Source organism: Hippocampus guttulatus, chromosome 15 (assembly GCF_054856545.1).
Source record: "Hippocampus guttulatus isolate MCC_2025c chromosome 15, RoL_Hgut_1.0, whole genome shotgun sequence".
NCBI lineage: Eukaryota > Metazoa > Chordata > Actinopteri > Syngnathiformes > Syngnathidae > Hippocampus > Hippocampus guttulatus.
The window spans coordinates 5,931,675-5,951,770 of NC_141275.1; the positions used below are offsets into that span (position 1 = coordinate 5,931,675).

Genomic DNA, 20,096 nt, shown 5'->3' on the forward strand with positions numbered 1-20,096 from the left:
CTTCTAACATGGCTGCCACGGATGTACAGTACATGCATTGTTTTTGATGGGAAGTTTCCCTTGCCAACATGGCCACCACATTGGTGGTTTTTTTTTTTTTTTTTTTTTTTTTTTTAGCCTGCTCTAGTCTACTGTAAGTCTGCTTATCTTGGACAAGAAAGCAGCACAAGCCGGAAACAGGCACTGTTTCCAGTCGCTCTGGCAAATTGTGACCAATTCCAAAACTTAGAGAATTTGAAATGTACCATTACAAAGGGGCATTTTGAGTGGTCTGGACACTATTTCTGTCCTTTTAATCAGGACTCCATTGCTACCGGGACCATTAATTCCAGGTTCCACTGTAATAGAGTGATGTTGGTGTTTGTGATCTTGTGCAGTTGAGATTGGGGAAATCTACCATCTATTTTAACAATTGAAGTAGTAAAAGTTGACTAGTCGTGCCTGGAGAGTGAGACACAAGGTTTAATGTAACACAACAACAGTCAGCTTGCTATTTGATCATTTCCAGGTATACCCTGGATCCAATTCTTACACCGATGTTAAGAACAAAGGTGATAACTGCAGCCGCATAGACTTTAAATAATAGAGAAGGTAAAATAATGATAGTTTGTGTGGATAAATATGAAAAGAGCTGGTGATAGCATTAGCATCATGCAATAGCTAGGAAGATTTCCCCTTATATAGGCTAAGACATCGCTCAGTGATTTGCGAACAAAAACACAGTGTAATTCCTTCAAAGTAAAGTAGCACATTTTATCATGTACTGTATTCATTTTATAACTACAACAAGTATATTTGGAATTATTTGATATCAATGGAAAATATTGGTTGTGGGTCGGTTCAGATTGTGAACATGCCAAGGAAGAACCCTCAAAAGTTTGGAGAGAATCTACAGTTACATATTTTCACACAGGTCCATCCATCAAAATTTTAAGTGTTTCTCATTTGTTTGTCACCACGTAAGAAGCAGGATATAGCCTGCTTGCTAACAATGACACACAAAGCTTTTTTTAAAACAGTTTCCAGCCTTGGTGGATATCTCCTGTATGTCCATCAATTGTCGAATTGCCTTTTATTGTTTAGTATCAGCTTTCGCGTGCTTCCAGCGCTGTCAACTTGTGTGAAGCCTCAAGTCAATGTCGGAGTGTTGAATGTTCACAGCCCCACCTTTCCCTCCTGGCCTGTCATTTGCATGTGTGGCCAAGCTGCGGAGTACTGTATAGCGCCATATTGTGCAAGTCAAACAGTTGGCCTCTTGTTTGCCGCGCAGCCTGTGATGACTTCATGGAAAAAGCAACGTCTCGCCGCAGATAACATCGCTTTTCGCTTTTAGCTGTGAACTTCCTGTTCGTGCGTGTGCATGTGCGTGTATGTGTGTGTCTGTCTAAGTCTGTACAGATAACAGCTGGTGCAAGGGGATACCCATTTCCCTTTTTGGATCTGACCATTATTGTGTTCACTCTTGTTTGTTCTCGAAGAGTAAGGCAAAGTATCGAGGCCAGTCTTGCATGCACTTGGCTTTGTTGACTACTTTAGGATATGTTATTACAGGGTGTGAAACAGCTGCTTCTCCTTCCCCTCTTCTCGGAAAATGTTGACTTTCGAGTTGACTGCAAGGTGTTTGTTTCTGCGTCATTATAAAAAAGCCTTGCAGTGGCACAAGCATGTTAGCTCTGGCAAACACACGTGCACCAAAAATTAGGCAGCGTTACCAGAATCTCATTTGCATGATGAGCGTAAGTGTTTATCTTGGTGTGGACATGAGATGGCAAATAAAAGGCAATCTTACATGATCCAGTTCCATTGATACACTCACGTACTATCACCAAAGGTATCCATCTGTACCTTTCCGTAGCTCCTCACCGAGATTAAACTAATATTTACTTGGCTCCTCTACCCGTTAGGGGATTTTTGTGCAATCATACCGAATCGTTTATCGAAATCGCTTACTCTTATTTGTCTGCGTGTGCAGTCACATTGTTCACTTCCCATGAAGCAGCCCAGACCAAGTGGGGAACACGAATTACAAGAACTCACCAGAGGTGTTCTTGATTCATTCTCAACTAATTTGCGGTCTAAAGACAAGCATGCAACCATCTATGGGAAGACACCCTTCTTAGACACCCTTCTTCACTGAGAAGCATTATTATGCTCTATATGACACTGGCCCGGCAACTTCATTTTCTCCGTAGTCAATCAAGGACATTTCGTGTGACACTATTTACAGGATGATATGGACAATAAACCCAGTGATTTTTTTTTTCCCCTGAATGAAAACATATTTTTGATTTGACATGAGTTGAATGTTAGATTGATAAGTACTTTACCGACACACTAGGACGCATTCTCCTACTGAGAAATGTTATCTTGTTTTGACCCGGAAATGATCATAAAGATGTTTTAAAACATTAAGGAAAAAAATAGGGAATATATGCTGTTGCATACAGTCCCCTGCAATGTAACCACATCTTATCGCTGTATCCCAACAATTCATTTTAAGCTTATCAGAAAATATCGCTTTCCGTGAGGGCTTTTTTTTAAATTCTCCTCCGTCAGACGCGCAGACGCGAAACAACTGACTGTTCATTCACACCTTCCATATATGGCCCACCAACAACTCCTTTCATTTATTCCTCCACTTACTGGCGCAGCAAAAGTGTACCCCCCCCCCCCCCCCCCCTCTCCCTCCCATCAATAAGTCACTTAAATTGCACATATTCACACACTGCCTGCGTGCGGGCACTCAAAAGAATGTTTGTGCTCATACAGTCTGTAATGCTCAATGAATTCCGTCTTGCACATTCACAGTCCACAAGCAAAGGACTCCCATTTTTAGCAGGTAGAGAGGAAAAAAAAGAGGCTTATTTTTTTCCGAGAATGGGCACACTGACACTTTAGGGATTGTTTTCCACTTTGTTTTTCCTCCTTCGCTGTCAAGACAAAATGGTGTCCTCTCCTTGATAGTTCGAAAACATGACATGACCTGACATGAACTATGGGAAGTTGGCGACATCCGCGTAGTCCTCCGCTCTGGAACAACTCCCCTGGGCAGGTTTTTTTTTTTTTGCTTAATACAACACTAGCAAGTAATTTTGAACAATTAAGAGAGCCATTATCGCAAAATGGAATAATTCTCAGTAATTATTTCATCATTTAATATTCAAATCAAGTAAATAAAGTCTGCCCTTCCCCTAAAAGTGGTTGCCGTCGGAATTATTTTGTGGCTTCATTCAAATAAAAACCTAGTCGATTATCGCACTCTCAAATCCTTATCGGAGTGGGCGACACGGAGTGTCGCTGAGCCCTTCGCTGCATGATTGACATGAAACGGAATGATGGCTAATTAGGAAGCGATGTGACGTTTGTGCTGTGCGACGCAAATTGAGGAGCAACTAGTGGTGGTGGTGGTGTTCTTCTCCCGTCATGTCCCCAATAGAAACGACAAGAAGCGTTTCGCTACTGCAATTTAGGTACCAGATGACAGATAATTTTTTTTCCCTTAATATTGAGATTGCGATTTAATATACCCTAAATTTTTCAAGGTCCGCTTCCCATGCACTTTATTCTGTTTTTAACAAACACAAGCAATAAATTAATCCAGGTTACAATAAAATATCGGATTTATTTGTCATCAATGTTTTGGATTGATGGGTTAGGCTAGCCCCCGCCCCAATAAATAAATAAATAAACCCAAACCAAAAAAACAGCAAATAAAATCATATGAAAGACCTTTTTTTTTTTTTTTGGTCGACTTCAGTTAGTTGCAGCCTTTTCAGTGTTCACGACCATAACTTCACAAATTTCTACCTCGCAAGTGTGGCGTAAATGACAAATCTCTGGCTTCAACTTTTCGTATCTCATAAAAATGATGACATGTAAACCCGTGGAAAACACTTTTTAGCCAATGAACTTATCTCGACACCACACATACAGAAATAAGTAAACATGAAAAAAAAAAGTAATGCTGACTAAGCCACTAATATAAAGACGTGGCCCCCCCAACCCCCAAATTGCAGCCTATGTGATTTGAAAATTGCATTCTACTATATCGTGATGTTGATTTTGAATTTGATTCAACCGAATGTGCAATACTTTTTGTTCTTTGTCAGTTTGGCTCAATTTTGTCATCTCTCAGCATCCGTGGGCGATTTGTGCGGGGAATTCAGTTTTCACTTTGAATTGATTATCTTGGCAAAGGAGAAGCGCTCAGTAACACAAATGTAGACAAATGATCAAACGTTTAAAAAAAATAAAACAAACAAACGGGCCTTTTGCATCAACAGAAACGGTCTTACGTCTTGGAGTTCCGCTCATGAAAAATGGCAGCGTCAACAAAAGTGACTTGTTTATATTTTTCTTTCGTGTATTATGGGTTGGTTGAAGATTCCTGTTTAAAAATATCCATCCATCCATTTTCCGATCCGCTTATCCTCACAAGGGTTGCGGGGGCGTGCTGGAGCCTGTCCCAGCTGTCTTCGGGCAGTAGGCGGGGGACACCCTGAACCGGTTGCCAGCCAATCGCAGGGCACACGGAGACCCTCACACTCACACCTAGGGACAATTTAGAGTGTTCAATCAACCTGCCATGCATGTTTTTGGAATGTGGGAGGAAACCGAAGTACCCGGAGAAAACCCACTCAGGCCCGGGGAGAACATGCAAACTCCACACAGGGAGGGAGCTGGAATTGAACCCGTTTAAAAAGATACAATGTTGAATTCTCTTTTGTTTTACGTGTTGCTTGTACACTAAAACTTCAACTAGGAATGACAACTTTCTCTTTTGGGGGCTCTCCCCTCGCACAGTTTAGAGTTCTCCTTCTGCGCCGCACCACGACTTGAAAGGCAGAATGCGTCACTGGTTGAGTGAGATGTTCCATTGTCTCCTCCTCCTCGTCGTCCTCCACGCCAACACACTCCTGAGTGTTCTCCTCAATCAGGCGTTTGTTTGCCTTTCACTTGAATTGTCTGATCATTTATCCAATAGAGAACCGCGTCGTGCTCCGTTGGAGTTATGTGGGCTGAGAAGAGCGAGTGGAGTTGTCGAAAAAAAAAAAAAGAATTCAAGGCCACTGGGTTTGGAGTCACTTCTTGGCTCAAGTGATTCCAGTGTGTCATCCTGCTTTCGCTTGTCACGTGACTTCATACATCCCACTTGTGCGGCTTGTGATCGCACGTGACGAAGGTTTCACTGAAAGGATTTTCTGTGTCAAACATTTAAAAACAACAACAAGAACAAATATCCCGTATTTTAATTGTAGTTTGTTGACGACAACATTGTTTCGTTCTAAAATTTTAATTGCAAAGGATAAATTCATTGCTCCAGCCCACCCGCACCCCGAATACAACGTGAATACATGGTACCAGAAATGGACTTTTCTGCCTGGAAACTTATCCCGTTGTCATAACGTGTTTACTCAAATGAAAGTAACGTGTTCATCATCAATTTATATTTGGATATTTCGATAAACGGAGAATTTGCTTCATCCACGAATGTGCACGTGTACCCTGTTTACTCAAAACCGTACCGTGCCGAATGTCCGTTCAACAGTTTTTACAATATTCCGTTATTTATACAGTACAATTACATCCTTTTTTAAAAACATTTTTAACGGACGATATTTGTTTGTCGTTTGATATTTTAACGTTTATCATTGTTGTGGTTTGTGAGGGCATTGCATAGCGATATCGGAAAAGATCACACCATTTACGATAAAAGCCAAAACCGTTTGATTGGATGGAAGTAAACGGAAGACAGAGCCGGTGACCTGAATTTCAAGACATTTGCTCTAAACTAGAAAGAAAAGAAGTTTCCGCTTGATTCTATCTTATGACATCGCTCAGAAACAAAGAAGAGGGGAAAAAGAAGTCAGTTTCAGACGGTACATTTTGGGCATTTGGTGAGATTTGCTCACCTCATAACATTATGAGGGTGAATTAAGGTTTGATCCAACACAGAGGCTAAAATAATGACTACACGGTATAAAGATTTTTTTTGTTCCACCCTCACCATTTTTCTGTGCATGATCCAGTGTTTAATGAGTGTCTCGGTGGTATATAAAAATCCACCATTCCATCCATTTGGAACATCATGAATAAAATTGTTTTCAAATGAGTCTTCATCTACTGTATTTTTGGAGTCCACTGCAAAGTTTTCTCCTTGTATGGTCCTTGAATTGGGCTCATCTAGAAAACTCGTTATCAAACCATTTTTGGGGGGGGGGGGGGGGGGGTGAGGGGGGGGTCAGTGAGACATAACAGAATATACAGCAGGAAAAATGTGTTATGAAAAATAATCCACAGATATCAACATAATTACTGTGTGCGCGCTCATGATCCGTCACGCATTTATTTCTGTGCAGTTGTAAATTCCAGTTTGAGGTTTCCCATGGTGACAAGCAGATTTCCTCGTTTTTCTTGTGCTGCCGAGAAATGATAAGAGCGGCTTGGTGTCACTTCGTCTGCTGGCGACGGGTATGTGGACTGAACACTTCAAGTTATTTACACAGGGCTGAAGTGAAGCAGGAATCGGACGTTGTCTCTTACGCAATCGCGTTAATACGGTTCGGTAGGAACATTGGCGACATTTGCCGTTCGCTTTTTGTTAATGCATTTCAGAGCGTTTTCCAGTGGGATCGTACATTACGAGAGGAAGTGTATGGAGGAAGCGATCATACATTAGTGCGCAATAGCTATTAGGGGGGTTCCCGGCACGATATTTTTAGGCGGGTTTTACATTCTCGTGGATGATTGGCTCAACTCTGGAGAGGTTTGGTGAAGAATATACTTCCTCGCACTTGTAATGAGCTGACCCAGAAGCTGTTTATGGTTCAAGAGAGGAAAGTAGTCGTAGCCTGAGACGAATGTCAACAAAAGCACGAATCAGACCAATGATGGTATGCTTCGCTTGTTTATTTTTGGTCTAGTTTGTTAAGTTATACACCCCAAAATGCCCCCCCCCACCCACACACACATTTCATGACGTCTCCAATTTGTGTTGATATATATACAGTATATATATATTTTTAAGAATGTACAGTGGTACCGCGACTTACAAAATTAATTGGTTCTGGAAGAAATCCCGAAAGAACGAGATCCCGGATAAAAGCGGCCGAAATGAGTTTTGTCCGCAGGGTGTCTGGGCTGTCCCTTGGTGATAAGGTGAGAAGCTTGGCTATGCAGGAGGGGGTCAGAGTCGAGCCGCTTCTCCTTCACGTCAAGAGGAGCCAGATGAGGTGGCTCGGGCATCTGATTAGGATGCCGCCTGGACGCCTCCCTGGTGAGGTGTTCCAGGTATGTCCCACCGGTAGGAGGCCCCAAGGAAGACCCAGGACACGCTGGAGAGACTATGTCACTCAGCTGGCCTGGGAACGCCTCGGGATCCCCCGGGCAGAGCTGGAACGAGTGCCTGGGGAAAGGGAAGTCTGGGTTTCCCTGCTAAAGCTGTTGCCCCTGCGACCCGACCCCGGATGAGCGGTAGAAAATGTATGGATGGGATGGAAGGAATCTCTTAAGTAGAAAATTTTATAAGTAGAGAGGCGTTTTCCATGTAAATGCCCTCATCTGTTCTAAGCCCCCCCAAAATTCAGACATAAATGTTTCCTGAAGCATAAAAGTGCATCAAAATATGTAACAAATACATGTTACAATTAGATTATTGCACAATAAATGAGAGTTGGTCATAATGTAAAAAAACAAAGAAAATGATGGTCATTTAACTTTTAACTGGGTCCTCATCATTTTTTGCCCTCTTTTATTCATGTTCTCTCTCAGAAGTGGTTTTTGCCTGGCGTTTTGGAAATAACTGATCCAAGGACGTTTGCTTTTGTCGGCTTTTAACAACCTTCAAAAAAGTCCAAGGCAAACATCAGCATCGTGAGCGATCGACCGACAGGTGAACACTTTTTTTCTGGGTGATTCACATTTATGTAAAATTGTCGGAATGCCTCATGACCCGAGGGGCGAATGACGAGGACGCTGCATCGACACATTTCTATCCATCTCCAAACAAAGACACATATGGTAGAGGTCCCTCTTAGCCAATGGGGTGCCAGGATGATGCTTGGTTGTAGCTAATGGCAGAGCAGCTATAAGTATGTTGCGTTCAGGAAACTCGGAGCTATGAGTATTGTATTTTTACCTTTCGTATTTTGAAATGTATTTCGTAACAAGAGGCAATGTTTTCCTGTCGAGGCGTTTCGTAATATGAAAATTTAAGATGAAGAGATGTTCGTAAGTAGAGCTACCACTGTATATTTTGTAATTGTCACATTTCAGGCATGTGGATTCAGATTAGAATTGTTTGCCCTGGCAATGTTGATATTTACCCGTGAGACTCAGTCACGCGTGGTAATTCTGTTCAGCCCTCCTCGTGTGACATTTATTTGGTTCTCGATCATCTGCAGATGTGCAAAGAGAGTCAAACCGTGAAAGCAATGAAACAATGAGAAGTGCTGAAAGAAAGATGTCAGGTTTCCCGCTTTTTCTTCCAACAGTTGGACACAGAAACAAACCCCTTGCTGTTGTTGGCAACCGTCTCCAGGAAGTGTTTCCCCTTTTGCTTGGCATCGACTGCTTCTCTGCTGTGTGTAAACAAGCTCTTTTTTTTCCTTTTTTTTTTTCTTCATTGTCTGGGCCCGTGGGGAGGTGGTGGGGAGGTGTTGCGGGGACACCGCTTGACGTGAGTAAGTATTCAGGAATGTGACTGGGCAAGCCTTTGGCTTGACGCAGCCCAGAGTGACTGCGAGGGAATCCTTGGCAGAGGGAAGTCCGGGAAACCCGTTCTGCACCTCCAGCCCTCCCTCTCGCTGTCTTGTCCTTTCAGTCAGTCTGTCTTTTGTCTCCCGCACTTGAGCCTCAGCCAGCCCGTCTGCTACAAAAACATCATACAACCAAGGGAAAGCGCGGTAATGGGGCTTGTGTCAGACCGGTGAAGCGTGGAAAACAGCGAAACCCACTTCTCCATATTGCTGCTCCCGCCGCTGAATTCCCCTCTGACTTCACTCATCAAACCTCAACGGTAAAAGCCCTCGAGACTGCAAGTTTGAAGTCTTCCACAGTGACTCAGCAGTTTATTACGCCCACGCTATTTATCTGGCCTGCTTGCTATGCCCCGGTTGGCAGTGGTGGCGGGCCAAGCAAAGATGCCCAATCCCAGCATCCAACTCATCGAGTTTGGGGGGGCCACTGAGGCAATCCAAGGTCAGCTTAATGACGCAGTCGCTCCAATGTGGTCTACTTAATGCCTGGACATGCCCAGAACACATCATCGGGAAAGTGTTTATTTGACACCCGTAATAAGGTGCAGTCACACTCGTCTGTTTTAATCAACATCAAGTTGTTTTCCGCCCTCGGATCGGTTTGTTTAGTCAGGTGTTAAAGTAATGGAGCTCAGGTGCGGACTGCGGACCAAATCAACTAGTTTGAGATGATGGGGTTCCAAATTAATTTTAAAACATGGTTCCTTGAAGCGGGGGGAAGCACGCAAAACCTTGCATGATCCAACTGGTAAGGAAAGAAACCAGGTAAGACATCAAACGACACAATGGTGACGTAACTCCAGGCAGCACGTTGCTTACGGAAAATCTCTTTTTTTTTAGCCTGGCACTTGAATGCAGCACTTCTTTTTCAAAAAATGTTTTTTACATACCGTATATGCCCGAATATAAGACGGCCCTGATTATAAGACGACCCCGTTTTTCAAGACTCAAGTTTGAAAAAAGACTTTTTGAACACCAAATTCATTTTTATACAGAAAATAATTACAATACATCTGAGACAAATGATTATAACAATATATTTGAGAGAAAAAGCATGTTATTTTGCCTCATTCAAATCTGAACATTTACTGCAAATGTGTAAGCTAAAGTGCAATCACAGTCATAAATGAATGGTTTCTGGTTTTTGAAATGTAAATTACATCACAACTTCTCCTCAGCTGCCAGTTAACCTGGCCGATCTTCGACACACTTTTCTCCAGATTGTCGCTACGTTTCTCCATTTTCTGTTATCACTTCTATTATTTTCTTCTTTTCTTTCTTACCGCTATTTATTTTCTTCTTCATGCTACCGCTATTTTTATTTTTATTCTTCATGACAGGGGTTCACTTTGGCCTGGGGAGTCAAGTTCAGCATTCGCTTCAATGATATCTGGCGCCATCTAGCGTCGTGAATGGGTATAATGTCTAGACCCCGAATATAAGACGACCCCAACTTTTTCAGTCTTATTTCAATGCAAAAAACACCGTCTTATATTTGGGCCAATACGGTATTTCCTGGACACAATGTAGGCGCCTGAGGTTAGCACATTTAAACGCTATCATTTTTTTTTGTTTTGTTTTGTTTTGGTTTTTGCTATGAACTTCAGATATGCCGCCAATCGAGTGCATGGTGGGGGGGGGGGATAAGAAGAACAGTCTCGGACAATTAGTCAAACACATGAATGTAAAATGAAAACACTTGCAAGGAGCAGCGAGAAGAGGCAAACTAACAGCGTGGTAAATCGAGCTGGTCTGGCCCCTGACATCATTTATTCAGCCGCGCTTTTGAAAGCCAAACGTCAAAACGCAAATACGACGCTGTGTGTGACTTTCAGCTTAGTTACGCTTGATCAAATTAGTTCTTGAGAATTCCGTTTTTTCAGCCTTGACTACGATGTATAATAGATGTGTGTTGTCAAGACGGTCCATTTTTTTCACTACACTGTTTGTACTTTCTTTGATCAACAAAATGAAACAAGCATTTATTTTCAATGATAGCAATCCGTTTTGGAGCAATATGTAAAAAATAAAAAAATAAAAAATAATAATAATGATTGCCCTTCCACTTGGTTAAAGTTGCTTCATAGTAAGAGTAGTTTGGACAAACATTTACGATTGTGGAGAAATGGGCTGGTCCTCTGCTTCGGACACCGAGCAGTCTGACATTGCAATTTTCGACCTCGGGGCGCTCCAAAATCTGCTGAAATCATCAGGAAACAAGCTTCAAATCACTGCTGGGTCTTTTGGGGACGGGACTTTTTAGTTCGGGCATCATTTTCAAGTCCACAACTCGAAAGTAAGTGCCAAAGTTTGGCCAATTGCCCTTTAAGTGGTTTCTCTTTCCGTTCGTGACGAGTGCAAACTGAGTGACTGCAAGGATTTTGTTTTTGGAAGGCGGCGGAGGCCTGGCGTCACCGTCCTCCCGCTTTCCAACTCTTTTCCCCACACATGGTCACGTTTCATAATCGTGTAAAGGACGGCTGCTCAAAACATGCTGGAGAAACATGGCGCTTCTTTCCACGGCACCATTTAGGGTCGCCGCAATCCGCATGTTGCTTCTTTTCCCACTGAAGCACATCACAATTTTTTTCTACATTCATCAGCAGTCAGGATACATTTGTTTCTTTGTGTTGGACTTGACTGAGCAGGTTTGTGTCATAAACGTGGTAACAGAATGAAACGCTACCCGCGTTTTTCAGAATACGTCTTGTTTTCTGCCGAGTGACTCACCTGAGTGCGGGGTGATCTTATTTGCTCATGAAACCCCAGCGGCAAAAAACAAAACAAAAACAATGTCGCTTTCAAAACGTTCAGATGAGAAAAATTGTCAGGTGCCGAGATTTCGTGGGAGTTTTTGCTCTGACGGAAATAGACTACAAATAAAAGCTGAGAGCCGAAGAAAAATATATCTGTTTTGGGTTTCTTTTTCAGTTTAGAGTCATAACTTCCTTTATAATCACATTTTTAAAATTTGCAACCACCATCCAACAGGAAAGGTCTCTGTAAATTATGGTTTCATGATTTTGAAAAAAAAATCTACATCTTCATATTGCGATCGTGATTTGTAATGCAATTTTTAAAAAATCATTATTTATTTATTTTGGGGAACAAAAACGAAATTATTTCGTCTCACAGAACATTCTCAGAACTATTCTCCATCACCGAATTGGTCTTCAAGGTTGATCTTCTGCTAAAATAAAGTCCAAGAGCCATGAATGAATGTGAAAGACATTTGATCAACTTCAATTGGAGTTGTTCACTCTTGAAAATGCTTTGACTTGTGGTCTTTCAAGCAGGTCCATAAAATTCAATGTTAACAAAATATATTTTCTTTTTTTTCCCCCTTACCAATCCTCGCTTCCTTTGTCTCCGCCTCCACCTCTTCAACTGTTCTACGACCATCGTGACGTCACATCGACAGAGCTCCCTGCTGAAGAAGGTAATTTTTTTTCTCCCCCCCAGTGTGACTTCTATCCTCCTCCCCTGCTTGATTAAATGTCTGGGGTGATTTCTGGAGACCCGGGTATAAACTAAGCTGCCACGCTCATACATATGTATACACGACTACTGTATATACAGATTTTTATTTTTTCTTCTGCTTGTAGATGTTCAGAAAGTAGATGATACACATTCTTTCCACTGTTAAATCTTCTCGACTTTGACTCCTTTCAGACAACTGTGTGTGTGTGTGTGTGTGTTTGTGTGTGTATTTTTGTGCATATGTGTGTGCATTTAACAGGAAAGTCCCTGTGGGAACTCGTGTTGGAGCAGTTTGAAAACCTTCTGGTCAGGATCCTGCTTCTCGCTGCCTGTGTCTCCTTCGTAAGTAACGCTCTGTTCACCCCCCTTTTTGAAATAATGACACTGGAATTGGATTTTGGATTGGGAACCGATACTGCTTATCGGCCTCATTCTCATTAAGGAGCAGCGGTCACTTAGTTGCTGCTCTGTTTTAAGCTGGAAAATAGAGCATGAAAGTCTTTTCCATCCAGTGTCGATACTGTTTTAGTGAGGGGAACATCCAAACCACTGCAGCGGCTTAAATTGTGACCCTGCTTGGAGTGAAGGTAGGGGAGGCGTGGAACGGGGAATCCAGAATATAAATGCAGATGTTTCCATCTCTTACAGCACGTCTCTGGTGTTTTGGGATGGAATTGCTATTTCTGAAACTGGGGGGGGATAATATGGCTCTAAAAATGTATTTGACACAATTTGCCCTCCCGAACGGCTCCGAGGGCAGGCGTGGGTTGGAAAAGCTCACTTTTCCTCAAGTACTGTTAGATGAAATTTTCTCTGTAAATACGTTGGTTGACGTGGAAGAGTGAAGGCAAGCTGTTAACTTCTTAAACACCCAGCCTACTTGACATTCATCAAGCTGTTACATTTCTGTTGGCTTCCACTGTTTGCGCATCCATGTTCGCACCTAAGGCAACGTTCCACCTGAGCTGCTACGACCTCTTTGCGTGACGTCACACTGATCACCTTCATGTCTTTTTGTACTTTTTGTACTACTTCAACAATCAATAATGGCAGTGCATTTGTCTTCTGTTTTAACACTCGTATTTAAACCAACTCGTTATGTAAGGTTCTTCTTCCGCAAATAAGCTTCTACTCATCCTGCCCGCTGCCCCCTGCTGGTTGGATGACAGAATCTGGATTTTTACATCACTAAGGACAAAGAGCAAATGCGAGCCAACCCGAATTCTCATAAAAACTGGATTGATTGTATTTCCATTCGTGGAGGCGACAATTCATTACAAAGCCACCAAAATACATTTGTCAGCTTGGGTGCGGATCCTTGTCGGTAGCGCAGGCACATTATTTTGCCACGTCACAATGGGGCCAACAAAAACTCTTGAAAGTCTTGCTTACAGACACATTTTTGGAAATAGCGCACAGGAACTGAACTTAATTAGGAAGTTTGACATTTGACGGGAAGACTCAACTATTTGTACACGGGCACTTCAAAAGTAAGCTTTCCATCATTCGTCTCCTTATGCGGTCAAGTGACTGTCAAATCAAATGTTTGTCTTATTTATTGACCGTGTTTATCTTGAGAGTTGGTGCTAGCTATTGCTATGCAAAATGCTCGCGTCAATGTGTGCAGACCGCGTAATGCGTTTTACAAAAAAGGTCCTTTTCCGAGAGCGCTGCCATTGTCGCCATCCAATCTCTCTGTCATAAGGCTCAAACGAAGTAGAATGACGTGCTATCGACCGCGCTTGGAGTGTCGTGAGACACTCTGTCATCCACTGAAAAGTGGCCACACTTCATCTCTCCTCACTTACGGTGCCCGTTTAATAACGGTGCTGTTACCTTCTATTGACAACAAAAGTGTAACCTGAAATACAAAACCAAATCAACACTGAGTCTCTGTTAACACATTTGTGATTAGCTGCCTGACATGATATACAAAAGATCTTTGTCCCTCATAATCCCTGCATTTTTTTTAAACCGGACTTAAAAAAACATATAAACATGCAGATAAAAAGTCAAAAGTTGCTGTCGGGAAGTTATCATTAAACCTTTCAGGGACAGTGCTTACTACAGTGGACACCTTATTGTGTTAGCAGGTGAAAGCATTAAGCTAGCAAGATGATCTTTTCAACGTCAACATTGTCACAGTCATCAAAACTGCATCGAAGACAAACAGAATGTGCAGCTGATCTAGTTTGGCCAGAAGATTTCAACTCTTAAATCTTGTCTCTCATATTTCGTTTAGTTTTCAGCCATTTTTACATGCACTGCCAACAGCGAGTGTAATCTTTCAGAGTGGTGCAATTGCAATTTAGCGCTCTCTCTTTGGGGACTTAGTTCAAGATTGTGATCTTAGTCGGTCACGTGCAACATGCCCACCGACAATGTGAGCAATCTGAGGGAACGCATAGTTTTTTGTCTTCTCCTACTAAAAAAAAAAGGAGAAAAAAAAGCCTAAAGAATGTGTACTTTTTGGACAATGATGAAGTGGAGATAGATGACGTTTGAGTCAATCAACCGTGTAAAGCGCTGCAGTAATTTTAGTGTAATGGGGCCTAAAATGTCATGGTCATTTTTTTGTTTGTTTTTTCTTGCCGGGAAGTTTGAGTTGTAAAACGGATCAACGGTTTCACTAACTATAGGCAGATTTGTTGTCCGCTCGTAATTGTGTATCAATGAGGCATTCAAATGACTTTTAAAGCAACCTGATTGCTGCAGCTGCCAGTGCAGGAGGGAGCCTGGATGCAATGAGCTGTTCGCCATTTCGTCACACATCTGTTGTCTCACTGCATCAAATGGTTTCGGCTGTGATGAGAGTCAAGTCCAAATAAAGTTAGGAGTTAGTTGGGTCTGGATCCTAAAGGTATTCCAGGGAACCCTTTGGCATCATCGCACCAAAGGTCTTTGAAGAATCGAGCGTGGCAGTTGAGAGTCACCAAAGAAAAATATGTTGAGGTCTTCAGTTCAGTACCTTCAGGAGTGAACTGCATAGCCGCTATCCGACGCCTGTGCGAAAGTTCTGGTTCCATCCATATAAACCCACAAAAATCCCAAATATGCACAAATATTGAAAAGAAATTGCTAAATAAGCGATTCCGCAGGTGCCGAATTGCTAATACAATAAGAGGGTTGGCTGTAGTTTTAAGTTGTAATATCACGAATGACCACCAGATGGCAGACATGTCTTGGTTGTGCTTACACTGCCCGATACTGCACTGGCAGTGAGCCAAATAATTTTTGCAGCTTTCGCACGATATACTGGACAAACGTAGTTACTGCCTCATTTAAAAAAAATAAATAAATCAGTTTAATTTTGCCCAAAAATGTGCAAAATGAATTCTTGCCCTTAATGCTGTTTTGTTGTTCTGCAGTTTGAAACTGTCCTCAATTGGAATTTTTATGCAAGACAGACCTTTGCACTTGGAAAAAAAAAATGCCGTATATGGTTATTTTGTTGTTTGGTACGAATGCTGATATTGGAAAAATGTATTATTAAAAACTGAAATATATTTTGAGTGCATGTGGTGCAAATTTGCATGTATTTTGTCCATATTAATTTTTTTTTTTTTTTCAGCAATCTGGTTCGGAAGTGCGTGGTCTGATGTGCCCAACACACAACATTTAACCCTTTCGGGGACAGCAATTACTACATGAGACAGCTTATCAGGTTATCAGGCTACAGGGTGCACAAAAGGGTTAAGTTTGTCATCCCTGAATTAGAATGTTGTGGAAGTGGACAGCTTATTTCAGTCATTCAATTCCAAAACTGAAATTGACATTTGTCATAATTTTGAGGATTGTAGATCATCGATCAACGTTTTTTGCCTCACGGACCGGTTTGTGGTCGGACAATATTTTCAGGGACTTTTTTAAGGGTATAAAATAATATGATATGACCTGCATGAAAACTGTGGTATTTTCAGAACATAATAATAAACACGAATCATGACATGAGAACGTCCTGTCTGGTCGCAACACTCTCTGGTCGCTATGGTAATGTTTAAACGTGCCTTCAAAATAAGATACACTGCACATACAAAGTGCATGAAAAATACGACTCACCATCACCCCATCTTATGCAGAGTGGACTTGGTGCTTGGGAATCTCCCGTTGAGATAAATCTGTATCTTAAGTACTGTCTATTAAATGTAGCCTTCTATTTCTTGGAAGTCGTAGGCCCCTCTTCTGTCTCCTGGCTTCAGCCTTTTCCCCTTCCCAAAGCTGTTTGTTTTTTACTCATTTTGACAGCTCCTGGGTTTCATTTTAGCGGTAACCTATCACATGACTGAGAAGTGCGTCTTCACCTGTGTCAAGAGTGACATATTGTAGATGGATGTAACAGAGAATCCAGTAATTCTTCAAAATAAAACATCTTTCAGATTCCAAAATGAATAAAACGGAAGTCACGTATCAAGTAAGTTATTTATTCTTTCTGTGCAGCCCGGTACCAAATGACCCACGGACCGGTACCGGTCCGTGGCCCGGGGATTGGTGACCGCTGTTAAAGGTTACAGCTCTAACAAAAACCCAAATCCAAAATTTGAAAAAATAGACAGAATTAAACAAGAATGTCTCTCTCTCTCTTTTCGAGTGGTGCAGAATTCCACCGCATCGTAACGGATGGTGCCCGAGTCACCCCCGCTTCATGACGGCACAGACTCGGATGATTAAAGTGGTGTCGAGCGTCTCCTCACAATGGAGTCAAGCGCGCGTTCATTCTCAGGAGAATGTGAATAGCAACCAGGAGCATTAGCGAACCTTTTTGGGATATGTCCAGGAATCAATCACAGCTAATGGATGAGGTTGTCTTAACATCTTGAAGTCCATATACAGTCAAAGATCCTCGCTGGTCCCAGATCTCTGTGGTATTATTGGACCTGGATCTTATTACATGCTGTTTTGTTTGAGATCATGCAAATGGTTGCATAGCTGGAGCGAAATCCCTTCAGCCAATACTGCCGTACATTTCGATTTCCCAACTCAAAAAAATCAGGTTTAATAGTAATAAGGAAAACAACTCAAGGTTGGGTCTGTTTTCTTTTTCAGACGGACAAACGACTACGGTACTTCCGCTTTTTCCCAGCATTGGATTGAAACCGTGTGACCAAATTTCCTCTGATAAAACTTGATGAATGAATAACGACTAATTTCAAAGTAGAGAAGCGTAGCTTTGACTACGTCAAATCTGCATTATTGAGTTTGTTTTGGCATGCGCACACTGTCGACCTAAAAGATGGGTTTTCAGAAATAGTCAGCCTTCTTGTGTTGTCACTACATTGCAGTCTGAAATGTTTGCAGCCTTTCACTGTTTTGATTGTTTAAAAACCAGTGGCTTTTTTCATTCCATGTAAATGCACTTTATTGACGAAAGATATCCCGTAACAGTGATGGACCAGTTCTAACCGTAGTTTCCAAATGGCATGTGGAAAAATTTATGAATGGCTATGGTTTAAAAAAACTAAAACAAATTTGAAATTGGGATTTGCTGATGAAATAATGGCAGCTTTTTGTTCTGTTTTTCCAAGGTAGCAAGCATGCAATTGAGTGTAAATACTCTCACCTTGTACTTCCTCCTTCTTTCATTTTGTTAGCTTAGAAACACTGTAAGAGAGAAACAAGAGGTTAATATTGCTTGAATTGTAATTCTGACCTTTTTTTTTTCCCAAAGTACTCAAACAAATGAATTCATAAATTGCAAGGTTAAATGTTATGATCACGTCTCACTGGAGGCGCAGCTGTCCTAAAACGATGCCATTTTTATTGTAGTCTCGACTCTGCCCTCCGTGAGGACATTTTTCCTCCGCCACACCAAAACACGACTTAAGTATCAAGTGTGTGATGAGGAAGTTGTGACTATGCGTACCATATGTTTGTCTAGGTGTTGGCTTTGTTTGAGGAGGGGGAGGAGACAGCCACCGCCTTTGTTGAGCCTGTCGTCATCCTCCTTATCCTCATTGCGAATGCCGTCATTGGTGTATGGCAGGTGAGATATGCTTCTCTTTTTTTTTTTTTTTTTTCCCCCGAAAAGAATGGCGACAGAGAACAGTGAAGTTAAACATTGTGCAGTAGATTCCTTTTCTCATTGGTGCCTTCCAGCTATATTGGCGCCACGTGAAACTGTATCATCACATGCACATTGTGATGCAATTCGACGACTGAAACCAACATCAGCCCAAGTATTACACTTAACTTGCATTAAATGGGAATATGAACAAACCCAAGAAGAAGAAATGGACATATTGAGTCTGCGCAAACCCCAGTGAAGTTAAACAGGATGCAAATATTTGCTTCATTTTCAAACTATCTTCAATTAAGTACAAAATAAAGATGTTCCCAAGAAGATGGGAAAGGGGCATGTTCACTACTCTGCGACAACATATTTCCTTTTAAAAAGAGTCAATAAGCATTTGGGAACTGAGCTTTATAGTTGGAATTCGTTCCAATCCCAGTTGCTCACCAATCTGGGGTCTCCATTCTTCTGTTTTGCACTTCATAATGTGCGACATGTTATCAATAGGAGACAGGTCTGGACTGCTGGCAGGCCAGTCTCGTAACGTGCACGATGTAGCTTGGCATTGTCTTCCGTAAAAAAGCAGTAACGTCTCTTAAAAACACGTTGCTTGAATGGCAACATGCCCTACTCACGAAAAGTTTGGGCTATTTGGCTTTCCGGTGAAATGTATGGAAAATGTAAAAAGTTGACGCTACTGTGATATCTTATCATGAAAGTAGGACAAATTAAGAATTACAATTCAAATTCTCCTCATTGGAGAAGAGCAACGTGTGCAAAAAGTACTGAAACATTTAACACTTGGACATGTGCATTCAAAGCTTTGACGTCACATTAAGTTCACCTGTAAAGGTTTGAAAGCATTATAGGCTCTACTCGACTTTTCACCTGAAAACTAAATAACTTTATGTACCTTTAAATATCACTTTTGCATGTTAACATGCTATGGGAACTAACACACCTCGATATCATACATATACACGCCTGCCCGCGCAAACACATACACACAAATTTATGGCAGCAAATGATGTACTTTATGAAGTTTGGAAGTGTTGATATGAAAAATCAAAATTCTGTCCTATTTCATGACACTCTGAGTTGAGTAAAAGTCATGACTTGAAGCATGTTGACATTTGTTCCGGTCCCGACCTGATGTCTTCTCCAACCTGACTCATCTCTTTTCAACAGGAACGAAATGCTGAGAACGCCATCGAGGCGCTCAAAGAGTACGAACCCGAGATGGGTAAGGTGTACCGCATGAACCGTAAGGCTGTGCAGAGAATCAAAGCCAGGGACATCGTTCCAGGAGACATCGTAGAGGTGGCGGGTAAGCCTACCAAACCCTTGGCGAAGCTCATTTACTCTTCCGTGTTGCTTTTTCTGAGGTGCAGGTGTGCTTTTGCTCTCAGCGGCTTGCACAGAAACATGTACTCCTGCACCCTTTGATGCCCATTCAAGAGTCTGGAACTATCGTTGGAATATCACACAAACTCGATTACATAAGTCTTTCCCCCATATTCGCAGGTGCCAGAACTACCGTCCAGTTGTGCATGCATGGATGTGTGTATGTGTGTGTGTGGTTCGGTGTAAGTGGTTGTGGTCTTTCCTTGTGTTTAAGGCCCAGTTTAACTTTCCACAGCTTTCCACTTCCCTTTGCTTTCCATACTCTCAGTCTCACCACCTGGATGTTTGTCAGGTCTTCACTCCTACCACACACACAGACACACACAGACACTCATCCCCCGCTATAAACTCGCCCGTGTGTGGGCAGCCCTATCTAAATATAGTCGTGGTGTCATTGTGGTTTCAGCATGCATGTACGGCAGACTTCATGTGCAAGCGCATGACCTCCG

At 42.0% G+C, this 20,096-nt stretch overlaps 1 protein-coding gene across 4 annotated transcripts in view; it reads left to right on the top strand.

The window, feature by feature from the left end:
- The window catches only part of atp2a3 (ATPase sarcoplasmic/endoplasmic reticulum Ca2+ transporting 3), a 48,873-nt gene that overhangs the window by 1,484 nt on the left and 27,293 nt on the right, over positions 1–20,096 (top strand). For all 4 annotated transcript variants that reach the window (XR_015102999.1, XM_086130488.1, XM_086130487.1 and 1 more), the window contains exons 2-5: positions 12,178–12,195; positions 12,496–12,578; positions 18,112–18,216; positions 19,432–19,570. Coding sequence is in view for 3 of the 4 variants with exons in the window: in XM_086130488.1 (XP_085986614.1) it covers positions 12,178–12,195; positions 12,496–12,578; positions 18,112–18,216; positions 19,432–19,570 (345 nt within the window). In the remaining variant the exon portion in view is untranslated. The remainder of the gene's footprint in view (positions 1–12,177; positions 12,196–12,495; positions 12,579–18,111; positions 18,217–19,431; positions 19,571–20,096) is intronic.